Raw genomic sequence first — 10,185 nt, forward strand, 5'->3', positions numbered from 1 at the left:
TGTTGCATTGATTTTATGAATGTTTGCAGTCAGGAATATGGAAGAATAGAGTGGTTACAGAGTTCTTCCTGTGCCATTTCTGAAGAGCAATTGAAACTCAGCCTAACGCAGAATAACCATGAATGCAACAGATCTGTCCAAGGAATTTATTATTAAGAGATGGTTAGTATTATGGCGGCTGTTTGCAATGATTCAAAAACTGAGAGCTCTTAGGAAAAGGTGATAAACTACATAAAGTGTTTAATGTGTTTTTGTACTGATTTAACGAAGGCACAGATTCTGCAACTGAATAACAAGTGGATTAACAGTAAAACAAGGCATGCAGAACAAAGGCATGTGACTCTTCTAGCCTTTAAGGTTCCTGAGATAAGTGCACACAATTGGACTGGCAGGGATGCCTTTTTAACAGTTTCTATCTGTGCTCTGTCACACTGACATTGTCACTAGAGCTTTCTCAGAATCCTTAGATAAGCGTAGTGCCTTTCGAGGCCAAAAAGGTGTCTGTGGCTTACTGTACTTTTCAAGCTATATTCCAAAAACTGTCTGCCAAAGTGAAGAAGACCAGATTTGAAATAGTTATACAACGTCATTGTTCTGTAATTGAAGCTTTTTGAGTCTGAATTATACAGGTTTTCTTCTGGTACAAAATATCGCTGAAAGAATTTCTCCTGTTATCCTTATATATACTTAAATATTTTTAACATGCAGTGAATGACTCTGAAATCTGTATTTCAGTTTCTGGAAGACTCTGATACCTCCCTTCTGCTCAGTTTGAATCATCCTCAGCCAGCTGTGCGGGTCCTGGCTCTTCAGCATTTGAAAGATGTTATTGAAACATCAAAGGTTTGTGTCCTGAATCTCTCACCTACAGAACTGACTTAATATATAATGTCTTCAAAAAGCTGTTTGCCAGACATTTCAGTTGAAGATGGTATGTTATGAAACTATTCATATGTCATCCTCACTGTTTTTCATTGTGTTTTCAGTACGCTTCTGTCACCATTTTCCTGTATTCTGGAGTCTGGGTGTAGTTCTTGTTTATTAAGCGGCTTGCAGTCTAAGATAAAAATCTAAGTTAATAGACACTTTCGTTTTTCTTTCTTTTGTTGTTGAAAGTTAGTCTGCCTGTTACTTGAGTTTTAATTTAGATGATGCTACCACTTTTCTTGTACTAGGATTTAGATATTTCATTAAAAGCCTGTAAATTGTGCTGCCAACAAATCATTATTTTTTCTTCAGGCTCTTTTTTTTCCTTTATTTTTTCAGGAAGGCTTTGATCAGTCTTTCATAGAAGAAGCAATTTTTGGTCGGCTCAAGGATGACAACAGAGACGTTGTAATGTCTGCTCTCAGTTCTTTGGAGGTAAGTGTGTATGTTTTGATACATCAGGTGAGATTTTAGCTGGTCTTGAATATGTGTGCCTGGAATGTATTCTTTGTAATTGCCCTTCTTCTGCTCATGTCCTTAGGGTATCGCTTTTGTCCTTTAACAGGATGAAGCAGCAGAAATTTAGGAGGCTTGCGTTGTTTACCTCCTCAAATTCCCCCCGAAATCTCTGCTTTCTGATCTTTCCCAAAGTGTTTGCAGTTAACCTGAGTTTATTGGTGGGTTTTTGTGTAGCTACTAAAGCAGATTTTAATCTTTGGTTATTTGAAGTGTGCTTCCTGCTTATCCTGTACATTTTTCTAGAAAAACATAAGCCATGTCATCTGCCTTTTGGATGGAAAATGGTGCAGTGACAAGTCATTACACCAGTGAGAAGTGCTTAGTTGAGTTTTTCCATATGAGAGTCATTTGGTCAGTTGATAGTGGCAAAGTCCTGAACTGCAGCTTAGGTTTACTGGATAGGACTCTGGTATGCATTGTACTGATTGTTTCCAGCTAGAGTAACGGTCTCTCTTTATTGCTTCTGCTAGTAGTAGCGGAGAATATTATTAGCAGTAGTATAATTGGTCTTGTGTGTTCATTCATTCTCAATCACTAAAAAATAGGAATAAAAGCATGTGAGTGCTTCTTTAAGCATTAGTATCTTTTCTTAACGTGCCTTTTATTTTTATCATACAGATGCTACGTAAAGTAAAAGCAATTCTTGTTTAATTATAAAGTGTTTTGCTTATTGTTTATCAATTTTACCAAACATGCCTGTATTTGATAAATTCTCTGTGCTTTAACATACCAAGAGGTCATACTGGGCAGCCTTCTAACTTCTGTTTACTCTGATAATATTTTTACTACGTGATCATCAATAGGAGTGCGATTAGTGATGTGTGATCCATTTTTCCACTTGGTATAACACATGCATTTTCCACTATGATATGGTAAATTATTTTGTATTTTATTATCCATTTATTTCTTTTTCTTGATTACTTTTCAGATTTTCAGGAAACAAGTCAATCCAGAAGTAGTAGTATCAAGTCTTTTGAACATCTTCCAGAGAGCTGATCTTTCAAAGGATGGAAAATGGTATGGTTGTGCCTTTTTCCAGTCTATGTTCCTTCTCTTTAAGTTAAATTTTAAAAATGTACCTCTAAACAAATACTTCCACTTCAGACACTTTTTGTTACACTGTATCTATGCTGAGTTACAAGAGAAATGTTTAATTATTTGCATACTATTTCCCATGAGTTCCTTATTTGTTCTCACTGATATTTGGATGCAGAAAATTGACATGTAAAATGGAGAACAAATCAAAGAAATATTACCAGTATGATTGAGCAATGGGTTTTCAGCATCACTTGTTCTCTTTTAGGTACAAGGTTCTGGAGCGAGCAATAAAAATTTTAGTCAAAGACGAGATTTTGAAAGAGAAAAAAGAACTGCTAGATGAAGCAGTAATGCAACTGTTACCTTTTATGGTAATCACTAACGCAAATTCAAAATCTTCAGATTGGAAAATGGCCATTTGTCTGTCGGAATCTGATCTCTGCTCCTTACACCCTTTATTGAAAGGTTGGCCAGAAGGTAAAGCATTAATTGTAACTAATTCAGTAAAAGAAAAATTGCAACAATTGAACCTAAACACTTATTGAAGGAGACTGGCTGTCATTAACAAGCTGTCATGGTATGAGTGTCAATAGAGTTCTTTAAAAACCTCTTGATCAAGAAATTGTCTAGTATGTTTCTGACTGTTTCTAAATATTATTGAGCCACCAGGTTTTTAATATGTGATTTGTATTCTGATTATTTGTGTGATTGTATCTGATTTGTATCTGTGATTAGTATCTGATTATTATTTTTTACCTTGGAACAGATCTTGAAGAGGCAATTAAATCTAGCAAGTCTGCAGAGTTGATTGGAGTGGCCAACAGAAAAATGATTCTACTGTTTTCTAAAAACATGACTTCAGGGGACTCTTCCTTACTACTGCAAATGGTATGAGTACTGTGTTACCCTTACCTTAAGAGATCTTACTTTCCACGTGATCACTGTAGTAGAACAAACATGATCTAGAAGTACTTCCTTGACGATTCCATGATTCTACTTTGTATGTGCTCTTCTTGGCATTAGTACGCCATCATCAAGCTACAAGGCAAATGTGTGTGTGTGTATATATATATATATATATATATACATATTTTGGAGTTTTATCTAGATTGTATTGGTGTTTGTTATTATATATAAATAATACAAATAATTATATTAAATTATATGTTAAATGATATAAATAAAATATATTAATATATTTTATGTGTATAACATATTATATAATTATATTATTATATAAATATAATATATGTTTATCTAGATTGTATTGGGGTTTGTTATTATATATAAACACAAACCCCAGTACAATCTAGATAAAACTCCAGTAAAATCGAGTAAAAAAGCATAAGGAAAAGAAGAAACGAAGCTATTACCTATTTGGACAAATAATTAGTGTAACTAAATTCCAGGAATTTTTAATTTCCTGAAAAAAAATATCTAGAGAATAAACAAGTATGCCTGTGGGTAGTTCATGAAACAGATGTTTGTGTATTCTTAGGGTTTGAAGAGTACCATTACAGCAGACAGTAATTTGTTAAAGATGATAAAGGTAACAAGGATTTAATTGGACATGCAAATGAAACACAGTGTAAAGTCATAGTGAAGTCCCACTGTCTTACAGACTTTTTATTGTTGTTTTTCCTCCACTCCCTTTTTTAAGGTTGATGATCTGATACTCGTTGCTGAAACAGAATCTGACAGCGTGAGACAGAAAGTAACTACTCATATAATTGGTTCAGTGCTTGTTCAGTGCTGCTGCAATACACAGATGAAGGAAAGTTATTTTTCAGTGGCTCTCAGAGTGTTCCGTTTCTTGGATAAAAAAATAAAAAATCTGAGAGGTTGTGATTCTGCAGAGGTAAGACGTAAAAAGTTTGGAGAGGTCATTGTCTTTGTAATGGAGAAATCTTTTTTTTTTAACCAGAGAGCAAGAAGTTCAGAAACCTTGAGAAGGACTGAAAATCTCACCTTCGTATCTTTTCAAAGCAAAACTACACATTTGTCAGCAGTACTAGAAGCTGCCATTAAGAATTGCTTTTATGTTTTAACCACTCTATTGGGTTTGCATTAAAAAATTAAAAACTGCAGAGATTTTGGCTGACATCCCACCTGATTGAGTGTTTCAGTGCTGTAGGCTTGGCACAAAGTTTGGGGCATTTCTGCCAACTACCTTGTGGCATCTTGCGGTGTTGCCGTTTGATTTACGAATATCAGGGGGTTTAGTCCTTGAGTAAAGGTTTTGCTGGCTTGTTCAATAGGGGAAAGAAGGAAATGCATCTGAGTATGAAAAAGGGCTTATGCTAAGAGCGGTCCCGGAGTAGGGCCAGAGGGCTGGAACACCTCTCCTATGAAGAGGGATGAGTTGGGGTTGTTCAGCTGGAGAAGAGAAGGCTCCAGGGAAACCTTATTGCAGCCTTCCAATATTTACAGGGGGCATATAAGAAAGTTGGAGAGAGACTTTTTATGAGGCCCTGTAGTGACAGGACAAGGACCAATGATTTTAAGCTGAAAGAGGGGAGATTTAGCTTGAATATAAGGAATATTTAAGGAATTCTTTACTATGATAGTGGCGAGGCACGGGAACAGGTTGCCTAGAGAAGTTGTGGAAGTGCTCATGGTCAGATTGAGTGAGGCTTTGAGCAGCCTGATCTAGTGGGAGGTGTCCCTGCCCATGGCAGGGGGACTGGATCTAGATGATCTTTGAAGATCCCTTACAACCCAAACCATTCAGTCATTCTATTAATTGCAGGCTCAAGCAAATCCTTGCAACAGTATTGAAAGTATTGTTCCTGAATTTGTTGGGTTATGGTTTATTGCGCTGCTCCATAAGCGGTTGTATTGGCACTTGCTACGAGGTAACATGGAGGCAGAGGGAGGAGCCATCAGAGAGGCAGGAACAACGTTCAGAAAGGGTATTTCTGCATCTCTCTGCTACCTTTTTTTGCTTTGTTTTTATCCATATTTCCGCTGGGGTTTTCTTGATTTATTTTGTTGTTGAAACAGTTTGGGGCTTTTTCGTGTATAAGAACCCTGTGTGAGCAGGGCATGTGTGTGCACCCCCTCACACACACATAGCAATACATGGTAATTAGTTATTCTGACCTCAGATTATTCCATTAAAGAGTTTTTATATATACAAATATCTGAAAGATATGGGTTATGTTGCTGGAAGAGAGAAAAATAAAAGGTTTAAACTGAATGTGCACAAAATGCCATAACTCCTAATCCATTTGAAGACATATTTTAGGGAGATTGGTCGTCATTCTTCTGTTACATCACTTACGTACACTGTTAATTATGGTAGTAAGAGCTGGCATAGTTTTTAAAATACAAGCTTAAATGTAAAATCAGAAATGTAATTCACTTCATAAGGATACCGCTTTTGAGGCTGGAATTTAGGTACTGCTGATTTTAGTGCTAAATTTCTGTCTTCTGTTGGCTGAATTATGACAGTATACATTAAAATGAATTTTCCTTTGCAGGAAACTCCCCTAAATTGGTCTGTTGAAACAACAGAGGAAACTTTGGTGCCTAATGACTTGTTGACTGCATATATAGAAAAGCTGAATAGCGATCAGACTGCTTATGCAGAGGAGTCAGCTATGTTTCTGTTCTTATTGAAAAACTTCATTAATGGCCTAAAACCTCCTCTCTCCTTTTCTAAAGGTAGGTGTTAAGGTTTTGACTGTCTTTTATATGAATGAAGTGAAGAAGGAAGGTTAATTTTTTTTGTCTTCAGAAGTTGTTGGGAACAAGCCAGCCTTGCTTCCCCTAACCTTCCTTTGTTGTTACTGAGATCTGTAAAGATTGCTAACTTGTGAACAAGAAATCAGCTAAATGTATTGTCTTCTTTTAATTAGAAATGTCTGTTTTCTATTCGTTTCTGAAGTTCTTCATGTGCATCCACTCTGTCTCATTTATAACCTGTATTTTTTAGAGGAAACTTGGTGGAATCCCGAATCTCTGAATCAAGATAGCCAAGATTACCTGCATATCCTTTTGGGGCTGTTTGACCTACTTGTCTGTGGAGCCAGTGAGGGAAGTAATGCTATTCAGTACAGAGCATTGATGAATCTCTTACTCAAGGTATTATTTTTGCATTTGTTGCCCTGAATTACTAGTCATCAATTATTATGCAGTTACATAATTTTTAGGAAAACAGAGAAAAACGGAGAACTGATCACGCAACACTGCTTGTGGCATGCTAGTACTGTGGGCAGAAGAAAGTTTGAGCTTCAGCTTATTAGTTAACCCTAATTAAATGTAGTAATAGGAAACTAAAGTGAAAAACCAATAAATGGACCAGTTGAGGCAAAGGTGAAAAGATAACACTGATTTGCAGGACAAGGTAAAGAGCTTCAAGTTTGAGCTAAAAGTTTTGGTCCTATCTGGGAGCAAATTTGCTCTGTAAAATTTGTTAGTTTCTAAATACAAAAATTGAAAGGAAAACTTTTAGAACACATTGCGTATTTCCGTGTAATATCATCTCATGTTTTCTCACCCACATCAAGTGATACATTTTTGTGAAGAGAATAAGGGATTTTGGCAGTCTGGATTTTAGCTGACAGGGAGTAATAACTGTACATTCTGAGGCAAAGAGAAGCAAGTAATTGACACAAAGCTGCTGTTACTGGAATTTGATGCTGTTTCATGAAGAACAGCGCGTGACAAACACAAACAGAGGAAGCAAAGAAGAGCAATGATTTAATAACAAAACTTGTTTCTGGCGTTAATTCTTGTATATAACTTTGTCTAATTATCAGTCACTCCAAGATCTATCGAAATTGTACTGACACTGAACTGTTAAAGAGATTGATTCAGTGCCTGGCTAGTTAAAGGCTGTCAGCAGGCAAGGAAGGATGTTATTTTGGTGGGATTTTTGACTGAGCAAGCTGGGTAATATTGCACAGAAGAGAAGGTGGGAGGAGGAACTACAGAAAATATGCGAAATGGGATTAGTGATGTCCTAGGACCTAGTGAAGGCAACAGCTGCAGTAATCATTTACTTCTTTCACTTGTGGAGTACTGCTGATTTTGAGGGTGTTTAATTTGAAAGAGACAAGGACGTTATTTTTGCCCACTCTAGCAGTTAAAATAACTAGAACCTAGATCTTGGTGGACTTGCGGAAAAGAGAATAGGCAAGAGTATGTCAGAAGCTGTATCAGTTGTTCTGGCAAGCTGTGTTCGGTCCATAGGATGTTGAAAGCGCGCTCCTGTTTTCGTGAAGAGCTCTTAGGATTCCAGAGAGCATCTTGCGGGCAGAAAGCACGCCAGCTATTGCCAGATCATGTAGCGAGCAAGAACTTTAAATTGACTTGGGATACTATTAGCAGACAATGTAACTTATTCAGAATCAGAAGCTGTCCTCATTAAATTTTGACAGAAAGGTCCTAAAGCAAAGTTGAGGCAATTGGATGTAGATGTGTGAAAAACTGGATTGAATCTTCTTGGAGCAGCTATTGCTGTTGGGGGGGAGATGGGGGAGAAGGCACCCTGACCTGTGTCTGCAGTTGTCAGTGATACACATATGATTCAGAGTTTGTTAACTTTTTGGTCCATGCTCTATTATTATAAAGCCTTTATGGCCAATCCAGGACAAATGCTAAGAATAAAGCTTAGTGTGAATATTCAGCACAGAAAGCTGTGCTGTACAAGGAAATTGGTTGCCCAGCTCTTCTGAGATGCTGTTTTATAGACTTCTGAAAATCACTTTGTATGACTGATGAAAAAATCAGGGCTTATATAGAGCGCTTTTAATATTAAGATTAGTGCTGCACGAAACAGGATATAGAAGTTCTTTATTTTGCATATAACAGTTTTCTTGTGCAGTTGACATACTATACAAATGTGTATATGGATGTGTTTTCAGTATGTTATAGTTAAAAAAAAAGTCCTTGTATTTACATACCTATTGACTCCAAATTATCTGTTAAACTAAGCCAGCTGTTAAGCAACATGTGGACTTTTATATACATGCAAGTACTGTTTACCCAAAAGCATCTACTCGATAACTTTTTCTTCCTAAAAGACAGTGTTTCTGACTCTGTAGTTCTCTTTCTGTGTACTCCTTTGATTTGGGTAGTTTATCAAATGTTGTGAGTAGTAGTTTGTAAAGTAAATTAAAGTTATTAACCAAGTGCTTTTCTCTTTTTTCTCTTTTATTTTTTTTTCTTGATAAATTTAAGGTACATCTAAAAGATTCAGAGATTCTCTTCAAATTCCTTTCAATTTTGTGGACTCACAGTTACAACCTTTCAAATCATCTGAACTATGAAGTCAGTGCAATGCTACAGACTCAGTCGTTATATATTGGCTATGCACTGCTTGAATCACTGACATACCAAAAAAAGAAACAGCTGCTATCACCATCATCTCCAGGTAAAGTAAAACAGTATCTATCTCTCATCTTAAGACGTAATCACAGTATTTTTTTATTTTGTGCTATTTTACTATATTTTATACCATGAAGGATATAAATATATGGTCATTTATGTTCTGCTGCACTAGGTTGAGACAGCTCTTTCTTGCTGATGCGCTGCTGCAGTTACTAGCCCAAGCTTGGAAGTAGCTGAAACCACTTTTTTTTTTTTTTTAATCTTAGAAGTGTTAGAAACTTAAAAATTCTGCTATGCTGAAGAAGTCAGTTACAGCACCTTACTTTCTGTGCAGTATAAGGATGTGGCAGTCAGTAGCAATTTATGAACTCTCTGAGCTTAAGCACAAATATAAGGACTGTGATGAAGAAGTTCAGTGCCATGGATCTACAAGATTCACATTGGTTTTGCGTAGTCTAGAGATTTATAGTAAAAAGGATGACGTTTTCACTTTTTAGTGAAAAGAGATGACAAATTAAATTGCAAATGTAAAAATGTAAATTAAAGTAATGTAAAGTAATTCCAAAGACACATGCGGAAAAATTCTGGCTGCTCAGTGTATTCTGTTGTCTTTTCCTCCTCCTTCCCTCACTGTTTTTGCAGTGGTGATATCTTTGCTCATTAACTTGGGCAGTCCTGTGAGTGAAGTTCGAAGGGCGGCTCTCAACTGCCTCCATTCCTTGAGAGCAATAAAGGAGTCTCTCTTTCATCCTGTTCTTCAGCATTTGGAGCAAAAGACAGAAGAGGTCATATCTGACGCTACATACATAACACAGGTATTTTTGTTATTAAGGTGTACATTAATACAAGTTTTGTCTGATGGTGTGAGCTCCCTTATTTTCCAGAAAAAAAATCAAGTTAACTGGGAAAGTTCATTGTCTTTCTATACCATCTTATCAGACTAAATAAATCAGACTGATTTATTTTTTCAGTCAAGTAAGAGGCATTAACTTGTGGTTTATTTACAGGTGAAGAATTCCATTTGTATCTAGATTGCATTATTACAAAAGCATTAAGTAAATGTTGGTTTAAGGCATTTTTATTGCAGGGAAAGAACTTAATTTTCACTTTCTTAATGAACTAGATTATGGAAAGCCTATTTGAGGAGCTTGAGACACAACCAAAACAGAAATCCCAGAAGAAAAAATTGTCAGAAGCTTTGGAAAGCATACTTGATTGTGTACAGAACCCTATTTTCCCATCATATATTGCAAGACACTTGATGAAAATTCTTCATGAAGTCCATGGTGAGGTAGGTGCAGCCTTTCTAGCTGTTTTATGGGTTCTGCACTTGATTGATATGCCGACATCAAATTTTTTAGTAAT

General features: G+C 36.3%; 1 protein-coding gene across 4 annotated transcripts in view; it reads left to right on the forward strand.

Annotated features, from left to right (window-relative positions):
- Nucleotides 1-10,185, forward strand: part of HEATR1 (HEAT repeat containing 1) — a 55,486-nt gene that overhangs the window by 25,857 nt on the left and 19,444 nt on the right. For all 4 annotated transcript variants that reach the window (XM_054193829.1, XM_054193826.1, XM_054193828.1 and 1 more), the window contains 11 exons: nucleotides 736-843; nucleotides 1,267-1,362; nucleotides 2,375-2,463; nucleotides 2,750-2,961; nucleotides 3,251-3,372; nucleotides 4,145-4,342; nucleotides 5,967-6,150; nucleotides 6,422-6,570; nucleotides 8,671-8,863; nucleotides 9,463-9,635; nucleotides 9,944-10,111. In XM_054193829.1, coding sequence (XP_054049804.1) covers nucleotides 736-843; nucleotides 1,267-1,362; nucleotides 2,375-2,463; nucleotides 2,750-2,961; nucleotides 3,251-3,372; nucleotides 4,145-4,342; nucleotides 5,967-6,150; nucleotides 6,422-6,570; nucleotides 8,671-8,863; nucleotides 9,463-9,635; nucleotides 9,944-10,111 — 1,692 coding nt within the window. The remainder of the gene's footprint in view (nucleotides 1-735; nucleotides 844-1,266; nucleotides 1,363-2,374; nucleotides 2,464-2,749; nucleotides 2,962-3,250; nucleotides 3,373-4,144; nucleotides 4,343-5,966; nucleotides 6,151-6,421; nucleotides 6,571-8,670; nucleotides 8,864-9,462; nucleotides 9,636-9,943; nucleotides 10,112-10,185) is intronic.

The sequence above is a fragment of the Rissa tridactyla genome, chromosome 3 (genome assembly GCF_028500815.1).
Source record: "Rissa tridactyla isolate bRisTri1 chromosome 3, bRisTri1.patW.cur.20221130, whole genome shotgun sequence".
Classification (NCBI taxonomy): domain Eukaryota; kingdom Metazoa; phylum Chordata; class Aves; order Charadriiformes; family Laridae; genus Rissa; species Rissa tridactyla.